Below are 13,572 nucleotides of genomic sequence, written 5' to 3' on the forward strand. Positions count from 1 at the left end.
ATTTTTCGATGTAGAACACTCCTATGGGTTTAGAGCATTAAAATTCCAGACTTTACTTTTTTTGCAGCCCTAATGTACGTGCCTACTTACATATCGATGGTCCTCTGCAATAACGACGCATTTAAAAATTCAAAAAATAAAAACTTTAGTTCTTATTTTAGTGAGGCGTAGACGTGGATTAGATAAGGATTACAGACATGAGCCACTTAACAGTAGCAAGGAATTTTATTTTTTGAATTCTAAATTGTGCCGTTATTGCAGAGGATCACCGATATGTCAATCGTTAGTTTTTAGTATACCTTTTATATAAAACTAATTTTTTTCTGATATAATCTGTATAACTAGTTAACAGTTAATAAATCTAATACAATATTTTAATTTTTGTTCTACTATTATTCAAATCTGCAAATATATATTAGTGCAAACACTCAAATGGACAACGATGTTACACCAGTCTACTTGGCAGCGCAGGAAGGGCATTTGGAAGTGCTGAAGTTTTTGGTTCTTGAAGCAGGCGGTTCACTTTATGTACGCGCACGCGACGGCATGGCACCGATACACGCTGCCTCCCAAATGGGATGTCTGGATTGCCTTAAGTGGATGGTAAGCTCAAAAAACTGGATAACGTTAAGACCTTTTTTTTTAAATCAGTGTCAATTCTGTGAAGAGAGTTCTGGATTAGTCTAAGTGGCGTCCGAGGCGGGCGAAAAAACCTAATTCCCGCTCCGCGCTGTCGATGAACTCTTTGGTGGAGTCGAAGATGCCGAATTTCCGATCCATCGCCTTACTTAGTTCCAATGCAAGAGCAGCAACAGTCTGAAATATTCTATATCGAGACGCGGCATTAAATTGTATTAAATACGTTATAAGCTGCTAAAGATATTGTGAAATTTGTCAATTTCCAGATACATAAATAAATACCTCTAGTTTGTTAACTGGTTAAGCAAAGTTAGTTTAATTATGAAAAGCGATTCAGATGTGTATTTTTTTGGCATGGCCAACGAAAAGCATCATGCACTCGTATTTCAAAGTTTGATGTACAGATACTCAACACAATAGGTTTAAAATGTCTCGACGGTCTTGTGGGAATCTCATTCAGTAAATAGTTACTACTGGCCACCCCCTTAATTAGCTTAATTAAGAAAAGATCCCCAGCATCTAACTACGACTCTGAAGCGTCGGCAAATCTATAAGCGTTGTACGGTGGGAGATTTTTAGTCGAGTCCCAATATACATTTACTAGAGAAAATAAAAGGAACTTTTTTTATAGTATAATTTAGCTTTAATGAACATTGCTTGTCCGCACTTATTCAAATGTATAAATATATATTTAGGTTCAAGACCAAGGAGTTGATCCCAATTTACGAGATGGGGATGGTGCTACCCCCTTACACTTTGCTGCTTCACGAGGTCATCTTTCCGTCGTTCGCTGGCTGCTTAATCATGGTGCAAAGCTTTCACTGGACAAATATGGCAAATCACCAATTAATGATGCCGCAGAAAATCAACAAGTAGAGGTAATCTCGTCAAAGAATAAATACTTACTTGCATTTTTGACTGCTCTCCTTTTTTTACATTTCATGTATTTTCTCTTATCATCTCACCAATTGGTTAAATAAAGTGTCTAAACGTGTTAGTGCAACATGGCAGCTCGGTGGAGTACAGTTGTCGTGACAAGAACCCCTTGCAACGGCATAAAACTTGTTCCTTATCTAGCAAGCAACTGCAGGAGACGCAAAACTGTAGTAGTTTCAATGGTAGCGACAGTGTTAACTGTATCGGCAACTGCTCTCATGGGAGCTGCAATTCAAATAGCAGTAAACAGACTAGCCGCAGCAACACCATAAAATCGAAGACATCGTCGACTTTAAGCTCAGACATTGAGCCATTTTACTTGCATCCACCATCTAGTATGATGGCTCACAAGCGTGTTGACGCGTTTTACGCACACTCGCAACATTCACGGTCATCTTCTGAAAAATTGTACAATAGTCAAATGGTGCCGAGCGATGGCTTGTATATCAATCCAATGCGTAATAGCTTCTTCATGCCCCCCTCACCCACTGGAAGCGTTTCGGGAGAATCATTCTTTCTTCACGATCCGCAAGAGCTAATTTATAATCGGGTGCGAGAGTTGTTTGACTCGGACTGTAGCAGCGTTAGGCAATCAAAGCCCAAAATCAATCGACACAAATCTCAAAATAAGAACAACAAATCGAATTCAATAAACAATGCTGTGACCGTACAGGCAGATGTCCACTCAAGCTCAAGTGGCACTGGAAGTGGATCCGAGGAGTCTATTTCAGTTTCAGTTCAATCAAGTATGAATTCGCCCAAGGCAAACAATCTTCGGAGCCACAGTTTCAATCTTCATCCAAAGTGCAACAATCAAATAAGCCGTCGTGATCAAAATTTAAAAAACAGCATTGGTGTTAAAATGAGTACCAACAAAATTTCAAAAATAAATGATAATATAATATCTGGGCTCAACTACAATAAAAATAATATCTGTAGCAGCAACAATAATATAAAGAAAGAGAACCAAAATGAAATTTCAAAACCATCGAACTCAAATATTTTGAACAATGAAAAGCACGCGGCGGAAAATGCGCATGATCATGATTACGAGGATATATACTTGGTGCGTGAGGAAGCTCGAAAAAATCAACACAAATTTGCATCTGGCCGATCTCGGTCTCGCGATAGTGGTTCTCATTCACGTTCAGCTAGCACCTCCTCAACTCGCAGTACAGATGTCGTACTCCAATACAGCAATCATGTAAGCCACCATACACTTACCACTTAGTTTGCAGAAGTAGACAGTAAAGGACAATGCTTTCGTTTCTTTCAAAACAGTTTGGCCTTGCATAGTGCAAAATATGTTTGATGTTACACTCAAATCTGTAAGAGTGCATGTTTTTAACTACTTATCCTCCTTGTCTAGCTCACGCATTTCATATTTAATATTATCGTCTTAAGCAACGATTTGATTTTCAGGGAAACCATATCATCGACAGTGCTTCAAAAGGCAGAGAATTTGCCTTTTTTTGATCTTAGAGTTAAGAAACAACAATGAATATTCTTACCGGTTTGCTTTCATTTCAGAATCGAAGACGGAAAAGGAAATGGGCAATCAAAAGGCGACATTTTTTGCTAGAAACGAAAACACCATTAGTTGATGAAATTCTTGAATCTTATTTCAGAAAGGAAGCACAGTTTCATCATTGGCAAATTTAATTGAATCATTTTAAAGTATATTCCAAATGACATTTGAAATCAATGATATTGGTATTGATATTTTTGAAAAAGATGAAGTTAAAATTACATGCTTTTGAGCAAATGTGCAAAATTTTACAACCAAAAAATATTCAACTAAGCGTCCCAAAATTAGACTAGAGTAAACTACGGCGGCCGCCGTAGCCGAATGGTTGCAGGTGCGAACTGCCACCCTGTAGAACCAAGGTTCGAGCCGTCGCACAGTGCTTCCCGTCCATATAAAATGTAGGCAAAAATAGAATTATGGACGGATTTAAATTAAAATTCGCTTCTTAGTAAAATTGAAGACGCTGAATTCAAAAATGCAATTGGTTTTTGGATAACTTTCATACTTTCACTGTAAATGCAGTTTGAAGTTGAAAATTTGGGTTCTTGTGGCTTTTACATAGGTATGNTGTATTCCAAATGACATTTGAAATCAATGATATTGGTATTGATATTTTTGAAAAAGATGAAGTTAAAATTACATGCTTTTGAGCAAATGTGCAAAATTTTACAACCAAAAAATATTCAAGTTTTGTCAACTAAGCGTCCCAAAATTAGACTAGAGTAAACTATGGCGGCCGCCGTAGCCGAATGGTTGCAGGTGCGAACTGCCACCCTGTAGAACCAAGGTTCGAGCCGTCGCACAGTGCTTCCCGTCCATATAAAATGTAGGCAAAAATAGAATTATGGACGGATTTAAATTAAAATTCGCTTCTTAGTAAAATTGAAGACGCTGAATTCAAAAATGCAATTGGTTTTTGGATAACTTTCATACTTTCACTGTAAATGCAGTTTGAAGTTGAAAATTTGGGTTCTTGTGGCTTTTACATAGGTATGTACATATAGTTCGTTTTATTTTCAAAAGTGAGGTGTCAAATGATAGTAGTTGTGCAATAAAGTTTTTTATTTTTGAAAAGGGTTGCCACCTGTTAAAAATTTTATTAAAATTATTTAATAAGTTAAATGAATTAGATATTACAATATGGGTATCAATTGAACTAGTTTTTAAAATACTTTAGCTCTAAATGACACGCAGAAGGGTTGCCACATGTTTAAAAAATCAAATTCACTTTAATTAAGGGAATAAGGTAACTGAAATATGTATATATGTTTTTATTTCTTCTTTTGAAAGCTAAAAGCCCGTGCTATTTAATAAAATAATAAAAAAATAACCTGTTTTTACATATATTTTTTATTCATTCCATTAAAATTTAGCAATTTTTTAAATTTTGTTTAAAAAAATAGTTTTTTTAACACCGCAGTGACACCCTGTGTTTAATTTTATTCCAAAATTTTAGTTCCAGTAATTCTCTGCTATCTATATGGAAACAAGAAACGTCAAATCAACATTTTATTTCAAAGAATATATTTTTGACATTTTTTCTGCGAAGAGCTTACACCTGGGTATGCTTTATTAAAATTCTGAGTATAAAATCTGTCGATTTTAGTGGCTTCCTGGCGTTATATAATTAATTTTTTGGGGAAATGTCTGTTTAATTCTTTTTAGTGGATAAATTGTCTTTACAAAAATACCAGACAAGTTCACATTGCAGATAACGAATTTTTCGATTTAGGCGGCACTGTGCGTCGTCCATTTCATTATAAAATATTGTAGGGTTGCTGCGTGTAGCGAATATGCTTCTGAGTGACTAAGCTTGGCGAAAGGCGATTATGACAATGACAAGACAAGAAGAAAGGTATTTTTTGTAGACTGATTCTGGTTTGCAAAATTTGCATACTTATCCGATATTTTGTGAAAAAGTGAGTGAAGAGGTTAAATCATGGTAGTCATTTCTGAAAGGCCGAATCATAGTTGGTACATGACTCGCTGGGCACTTTTGAAAAGCTATTTAGAACCACAGCAAAAACCTTCATATAAAAACTTAGGCTTCCGCTACTTTTCCACTAATGAAATTTTCCCTTTCCGTACTACATACCAAATAAATATACAGTCAGCGTCAAAAATAGGAATTTCCTGACGTTTTGACGATTTTATTTATTTATTTTTTCCATANGTGACTAAGCTTGGCGAAAGGCGATTATGACAATGACAAGACAAGAAGAAGGTTATTTTTAGTAGACTGATTCTGGTTTGCAAAATTTGCATACTTATCCGATATTTTGAGAAAAAGTGATTACAGTTACATCGGTATTTTTCGATAATATCTGTTCTGATTTTAAGGTTAAATCATGGTAGTCATTTCTGAAAGGCCGAATCATAGTTGGTACATGAATCGCTGGGCACTCTTGAAAAGCTATTTAGAACCACAGCAAAAACCTTCATATAAAAATTTAGGCTTCCGCTACTTTTGCCCTAATGAAATTTTCCCTTTCCGTACTACATACCAAATAAATATACAGTCAGCGTCGAAAATAGGAATTTCCTGACGTTTTGGCGATTTTATTTATTTATTTTTTCCATTGCAAATTTTTCTTTTTTTTATAAAAATGTGGTTCATTCAATAGCAAAAACCAGAAGAACAATTTTTTTTTTAATTTCATATAGAACTCGGAAAAATTCTAGAAGAAATTTTAATTTTTTTCAATTTGATTTCTTGGAAAGAGTATGCAGTTTTGTAGCCCAATAAATTTTGGTATAATAAAGTGCAAGTTTCAAGTATCTAGAAATTGCCGTTGAATTTTTTTTTTCTCGGGGGCGTTGCGCATTTTTTCCATATAAAAATAGATTTGGTTCATGCGTTATCTATAGATGTATGTATATCGAATTGAAAAGTTACAAATTCTGATGCAAAAATTTTTTTGGTATTTCTTGGATTTTTCTAAATGAGTTCTAAATGAAATTGAAAAAAATTTTTTTCTGCTGGTTCTAGTTGTCGAATGAACTACATACATATGTGTATTTTTATAAAAAAGAAATTAGAAACATTTGATGTGGAAAATANTGGTATTTCTTGGATTTTTCTAAATGAGTTCTAAATGAAATTGAAAAAAAATTTTTTCTGCTGGTTCTAGTTGTCGAATGAACTACATACATATGTGTATTTTTATAAAAAAGAAATTAGAAACATTTGATGTGGAAAATATAGTTAAATAAATAAATTCCTTAAAACTTCAGGTTCTTCACATTTCTGATGCACATACGAACATTGATTGAACTCATCCGTCCGTATTCAGTGTTCTACTTTAGATCAACATATCGCGTACCGTCTTCAAAAGGGGCACAACGCAAAATTTTACATTTCTGAAATTATGCGCTAAAAATGTACACAGAGCTTTTATTTACATTTCAGCAAAATCTGAAGCAAATTTTTGTTATAATTAAAACCTAAGGTAAAGTCTCCCTTGCCAATATGATTATCATGTGCTGAGAAATAGTTTTTTTCGCATTTTCTGATAAACGTGTAATTTTGATTTGTGCCCCTATTGAAGACGGTGTGCTATATGTTTGTATACACTGTATTAATTTGATGTTTTTCGGACCTCATTTACAAGTAAATATGGCATAGAAACTATCTATAGAAAATAGGTAGATCTTTACATATATATGTATATATATGTAATAAATCCTAATTTAATCAATGTGAAATCCTTACTACTTACTTTAGAAAAGATAGTTATTTTTTTTTAGTTTTGAGCTGTTAATGCAGAACAGTTAAAATAAATGTACAGGGGAAACGCACACCCGTGGGCTTGGGCAGTTTCTTCTCTTTTGTGAGAGCATATCGTACTTACACCCGTAAAATGTTAAAAACAGAGCTAGTTGTACTTAAACTTGAGGTCATTTGATGAAAGAAGTTTATGGAAAAACAACAGTAATTTACTTTGGATGAAGTTACAGCTGCTATGTATATCCGAGATCTCCTTAAAAGACTGCTTCATCGAGCTCACTGGGATTTGAACCTTGAACTCTGGCGTACAAAGCCAATGGTCTATGCACTGAATTTTTTAAGTTCGCCATGTAAACTGGTGTTGCTTACTCCAACTTTTTATGTCAAGGGCAACTATTTTTGTTTGTTTGTTTGTTTTTTTTTTTTGTTTCTTTTTAGACTTGATCATGTGGTTGTTGTTTTACTAAATTTCTATCTTTATAATCCTTTGATTGCAGAACCTGAAGAACAAACACATAAGTGACCCACTGAGTCGAAACAAATCGCAATCGGCCAATGGATTACACAGATATGAAATGTCGCACAAGGAAAGTTATACCGTTAAAAACTTGAATGTTAAGAACCAGCTGAAGACAAGTAATAACAACAATAATGGTGGCATTAAGAGCGATACGTATGAAAGCGTATGCCCAATAGAAGATATTGCGGAGCGCACAAAGCAATCACACAAAAACTCGGTTATTCGAAATAATCTGGACAGCGGCAGCTCCAACAACATATTTCAATCATCATGCGGCAATGATGGAAACACAAGCGATCGCCACTTGAAACGAGTTTCTTCTGCTCCGCCTATACAAAGCGTAGCAATTGGTATGATCCACAAAGTCGAATATACATACTATAATTTAATACATACACATATACATATGTGCATATGTATGTATGTAAANCCACCACCTCCTCCATTGCCGCCACCGGTGAATGCTTCCTTACATAAAAATGACCAATTGATTGCAACAGAACCTGGAAGCGCTTGCCTAATCAATTCAAATACCAATTTGGATTACATAGATTCCGATTCGGGCCTAGAGGTCATAGAAGAACCAAGTTTACGTCCATCGGAGCTAGTCAGAGGAAAACATAACCGAACTATGTCTACAATCTCGGGTAAGGTTTTAAATCTCCAGTAAATCTACATTTTCAGGGATAGTTCAATCTCGGTGTTTCACCGCTTTTTATAAGTTTTTATTGGAGGTAGAAAAATAACACCGTTATTTTGATAAATTTGTTTTTTGTTATTTTATTTATGGCCTTATAACAATTACATATATTCAACAATTTTTATTGAGCTTGAGGCCGTTTTAAATGGAAAACTGGAAAAAAGTAACAAGAATTTACAAGGCGAACTAGCACGGTTCGTAGGCAACTGGTTGTTCTAATCTCACTGAAAAAAAGACAGATGAGGAAATGTGGTGATTTCCGAAATAGCTATCACTTCTATCATTTTTTCGAAATTATTGTTGCTTTTCCACAATAGTTTTTCATTAAAAACGGCCTTAAGCTCAATAAAAATTTTTGAATATACATGCATATACATATATATTTTATTTATTTTTTTTTTGTATTATATTGTATTGTGTTGACTCGCCTTTCGACTACACACCGTTGAGTCACTCAGAGTCATGCCAGAGTCATGTCGTTGTAACTAACACATATTTATTTTCACTAACACATCCAAACCGACTCGCGAGTCAGACGCACCGTGCATGCCGCCTATAAAAGCTGACATCTGAAAAAAAAAACGGTTATAATATGATCGAAAAAATATAATAATTTTTTACGGTTAAATTATGATATTTATTATAAAGTCCCCGTTTTAAAATGCGAACAACGCGAAGACCTTTGATTTCATTCAAATTTTTCACATAGCCGAGTCTTGTACTAAAACGTACAGAAATCGACTTGATTGTAAAACAAGAAAAGAAGTAAAAGTTCGGGCGAAACCGAACTTTATATACCCGGCGCAGGTATCAAATATCGTCGTTTCCACTTTCTCTAAACTGCCTTTGCATGATAAGCAGGGGTGTTTTTTCCCATTTCAAACGTTTTCGATGATATGCTGAGTTAGACTTAATGCTATAATTAAACCAAGTTTGGTAGAAATCGTTAAATTGCTTACCGAGATATACCTTTGTAGTCATAAAGTGGGCGGTGCCACGCTCAATTCCTAAAAGTCTATATTTATTGTTAAGATTTTGTAGTAACTATTAGCATGGAGTAAATTAGCACAGTCAGTTATGATATATAGAACTTTTCGTCCGATTTTAATAATTTTCAACGCATAGCTTTACTGGTTGGGAGAAATTGATAAATCGGTTGCCGAGATACACATTTGTGGTCAAAAGGGGGCGGCGCCACGCCCTTGATCCAAAAAAGGTTTAATAATCTACTTTTCTGATAAGTGCTTATTGTAATCGTCGATTTAAGTGAATTAGCTTCTGTAGTTACTATTTTATCGCAATTTTCTTGTTTCTGTAAATTACCGTTATATGGGAGGTGGGCGTGGTTATTGCCCGATTGCAAAGATTTTCAACAGATTTCTTAGCTAGATCCTTAGCAAGGCTCGTACCGAGGTTGGTAAGGATTGGCGGAGCGGCTACTGATATACCACCCACAGTGGTACCCCGCCCACTTTCGAAAAATTTCATAATAATATTATTGTTACCGAAATTGTACTTTACGTACTAACGTACTTCCAACGATTTAGATTCCGTATTTACTGAAATATCGTAGTTCTTTAATTTTTCGGAAATACCGTTATATGGGAAGTCGCCGTGGTTACAGTCCGATTTCGTCCATTTTCAATACCAATCTACCTTGGATAAAAGGCATCCTACATACCATTAATATTTCGTTGAGATATCTCAATTTTTGCTCGAGTTATCGTGTACAGAAACGGACGGACGTATATGTATGCATTTGTCTATATCTATTTCGATTCGTTTTGGCTGTTACAAACCAACGTTATGTGAACAAAGTTATAATACCCTTTTGCAAAAGTGTTCTCGGTTATAAAAAATGTATTATGGGCGTAGCAAAAATACGTAAAATAGCCGACATAAGTTCCTTATACATATTTTTACTATTTCTTATCCCATTTGTAAAAATAAGGTAGCATTGGTAAAAGAGATGGGCGCGGACACAAAATTTTTAGGTCCCGAACCCGCCTATCACGACGCTTTTCATATATGTACTGCAGGTCCCGATATCCGTCACTAAATAAGATTCACATGGTTTTAAATAATGTACTTTAATATACTTCTCTCGAATATTTTCTACTTTTGTCATATTGAAAGATCTGTCATTTTCTGGTTATTCTGTTTTGCTTTGCCATTCGTGTTTGTCTCAACTTTTCCGCATTCATAAGAAACGTCGGCGATTTGCGATAGCAATCTGAAAATTGTCGCTGACTGTAGCTCGTTTCTGTAACTTTTCTCTACACATTATTTCTCTACTGGTACAGAATATGTATACGTCATTCTCTAAATACTACTCATTAGCAGTAAAGGCGACGAATTCATACCGTCGTTTAAAGTACAAAATCGCGTATCAACAAAATTCAAAACCGCGTATTAGGGATGGGCACCGTTTTCAAAAAATCGGTTTTTCGATTAATCACGGTTTTTCATTCAGGTTTTAAACCGTTTAAAAAAACTGGATTAAAAACCTGATCTTTTCGGTTTACCGAAAAAAAACCGAATTATAAAAACACTGAAAAAATCAAAAAAAAAGTCGATATCGAATTAATCTTAATTTTCACTTCGCCTATATGTATATTTTCTTCTTTAAAATTTACTTACTGCTGTGCAACGCAAATCAATTAAAACAATATTTTTGCTTTATTTTGTATAACAACTTCATTTCCAAAAAATAAGAAATATAATAAAGCGTTTGGCATATTTAAGCAAAAACAAACTTCATTTAACAAACAAAAACTTTTTGTAATAAAAACATAATCCCAATTTCACCAACACGCCGCAAAATTTACAAATTGCTTCTTTGCTAGCTTTTTCTGTGAAATGTAACCACAAAGAACTTCTCTTATTTGTAGGCGCCATACTTGTAATAGTTTTGAATGGCGTTTTGTTCTCAGTGAACAGTAAACTACAATATTCACAATTGACTTCACAATCGATTATGCTTAGCTACCAGATCAGCAAAAAATTTAGTAGTTAATTTCGAGTTTTTGGTACGCCGTAAAATTTTATTCTCATCTCGAAGATTTACAAAATAATTATCCATCGCTGGGAAACGTAAAAACCGAATTTTCGGTTTTCGGTTTTAGAGAAAAAAAACGATTAACACCTAAATTAAAAAAAATACTGAAAAAGATCATTAACCAAATTCAAAAAAACCGGTTTTCGGAAAAACCGATCTTATTTGAACATCCCTACCGCGTATCAAGATAATGCAAACCCACGTATGTGAGATTGTATAAATTATTTTTTTAGAGAGTGAAAATATTCTACTAAAATGTATTATTTAATATTGAAAACAAATTTAAAAAAAAAATCTGTGAAAAAATAGTGAATTTCATCCACTAACCGTACTAACTTGTGTGTTCTGCTAATTTTCGGCATTTTCAATTGTAAACACTACGAACCAAAAGTGGTTTCATAAAATTACAGTCACTATTCACACATTTTGACAAAGGGGGCGTTCCCATAAAAGCCTCGTCAACTTTTTTACACAGTTTAAGACTTTACGAGTTTTAAGGAATCCTTTAATAGATACAAAAAACGAGCAAATCAACTACAATAAATATTAGTGTGGTGGAAAATTTTCGACGCTCTCGTAGCCAAATTAATAAAATTTGTTGAAAATTGGAGTGCACCTACAGTCAGCGTAATAATTCCTTAAGTCCCTGTAATTATTACGTCTGACTGGTTACGTAAGTGTGGCCTATGGGCCTCACGCATAAAAAGTGCCCATCAGCTCAGACTGAGTTTTAGATGAAGTGAGCTCAAGCTCAAGAATTTGTGCTGAAAATCGAGTCGGAGCTTAAACTTACTCTTTATCCCTTAGGAATTGTTCAAATGCAAGGGGCCCACGGTGGGCAGAGTAATACATCGAGTGGTAAATACCGTGATAAAGAAATCGCTGGATGAAACTATTCGTTGACCGGAATTTACGCATAATATAGTCACGAAATTTTTTATTATTGGTGGATTTCCATGAGTCGCAGGATGCATTGATGGAACAATAATAAACCATTATTTTATTATAAAGCCCGTTTCTTCTGATATGCATATTTTTATACTTTGTATGTAATAGTTTGAGAAAAAACATTTAAAATGAAAAAAATACTTTTTTTTATAAACAAATATTTTAAACAAAAAAATTATTAACGGATTTTTAAAAAAATTGATATCGGTTGAACGCAATCAAACCTTCTTTCTTCTGACATGTGTATTTGTATACTTCGTATGTAAAAATTTGAGAAGAAACATTTATAAAAAAAAAACATTAGCAAAAAAATTTGGTTTCGTTGTAAAGGCGATTAAACCTCCTTTCTTCTGGTATGCATATCTGTATACTTCGTACATAAAAATTTGAGCAAAAATACTTTAAAGCAAAAAAAAAATATATTAAGCAAAAAAAAATTACAAACCAGACTTAAAAAAATTGATATCGTGGTTAAGGATACCAGAAAACTTATACTTTCCCTTAAATTTCGTTTATATACACAAAAAAAAAATTAATAAAAATCATTTTTCCCTCTATATAAACTCCCGCCCCCCTAGGTGAAAGGCTGGCTACGCCCATGTATTGAAAATAATTAAAGTATTTAAACCGTACATCATACGGTCAGTTTGTTCTTTTAGAGCGCATACATGGTTCCATAATAATGATTCCAGTATCTTCATTTATGTATGTATATTGCAACTATCAATATCTTATAAAAAGAAGTGTAAAATTAATTAATTAATTAATTAAAATAAATTTTTTTTTATTAAAGTTAATTTTTTTATCTGAAACTAATAAAGTTAGAAGGACGAAATTAGAGGAAATTGGAATATTCGAAGAATATTGGAATATTCGAGGAATATTGGAAATTTCCAAGGATAAAGTTTTAAAAAGACATTTTCGATACTTATTCGTCCTGGTGCACACAAAAATTTAATTTTCTTTCTATTCCATAGAATTTTTCCTTTTAATTGATACCCGTATATAGTTATTCTACAATGAATATTTTTGAATATTTTTTTTATTCAATCATATTCTAGGAACTTCAAAGTCCATTTAAAAAAAATTCTGACGTCAGAGAGAAAACTTAAAAACGCAGTTTTACTATATTTGCCCCGCAGTTTTGTGACTGACTGTCGCACGGTGATATAAGCCCTCGATNAAGCAATAAATTTTATTTGAATTAAAAAATACAGTTGTTGCAAACAGAAACATTTTTAAAGGTTGTGAATAGCGATAAAGTAATTTGACATTTCTTTCGAATTGCAAAATTTGTCTCTTTGACGGTAAAATATGTTTTGGGGACATAAGCTATTTTGTATGTCCGTGAAAACATACTTAAGTCAAATGTCTACTGATATGTACATACATACATATATATATATGTGCATGTACAAATATTCATACATACATACATATGTGTACTCACATTGTAAGTGTACCAAGCATACATATATATGCATATATATGTGTATATTTTTCAAACCCGACCAAC

The 13,572-nt window shown here is 33.7% G+C and overlaps 1 protein-coding gene across 1 annotated transcript in view; it reads left to right on the plus strand.

Annotated features, from left to right (window-relative positions):
* The window catches only part of LOC108376311 (myb-like protein I), a 14,339-nt gene extending 6,234 nt beyond the window's left edge, over positions 1–8,105 (plus strand). Inside the window, exons 2-6 of the mRNA XM_017632510.1 lie at positions 420–603; positions 1,335–1,517; positions 1,622–2,779; positions 7,328–7,703; positions 7,781–8,105. Coding sequence (XP_017487999.1) covers positions 420–603; positions 1,335–1,517; positions 1,622–2,779; positions 7,328–7,703; positions 7,781–7,827 — 1,948 coding nt within the window. The 3' untranslated portion in view covers positions 7,828–8,105. The remainder of the gene's footprint in view (positions 1–419; positions 604–1,334; positions 1,518–1,621; positions 2,780–7,327; positions 7,704–7,780) is intronic.
* The last annotated feature ends 5,467 nt before the right edge of the window (positions 8,106–13,572 follow it).

The sequence above is a fragment of the Rhagoletis zephyria genome, unplaced genomic scaffold, assembly GCF_001687245.7.
Source record: "Rhagoletis zephyria isolate East Lansing unplaced genomic scaffold, Rhagoletis_zephyria_1.1 Rzeph_scaffold_10234, whole genome shotgun sequence".
NCBI lineage: Eukaryota > Metazoa > Arthropoda > Insecta > Diptera > Tephritidae > Rhagoletis > Rhagoletis zephyria.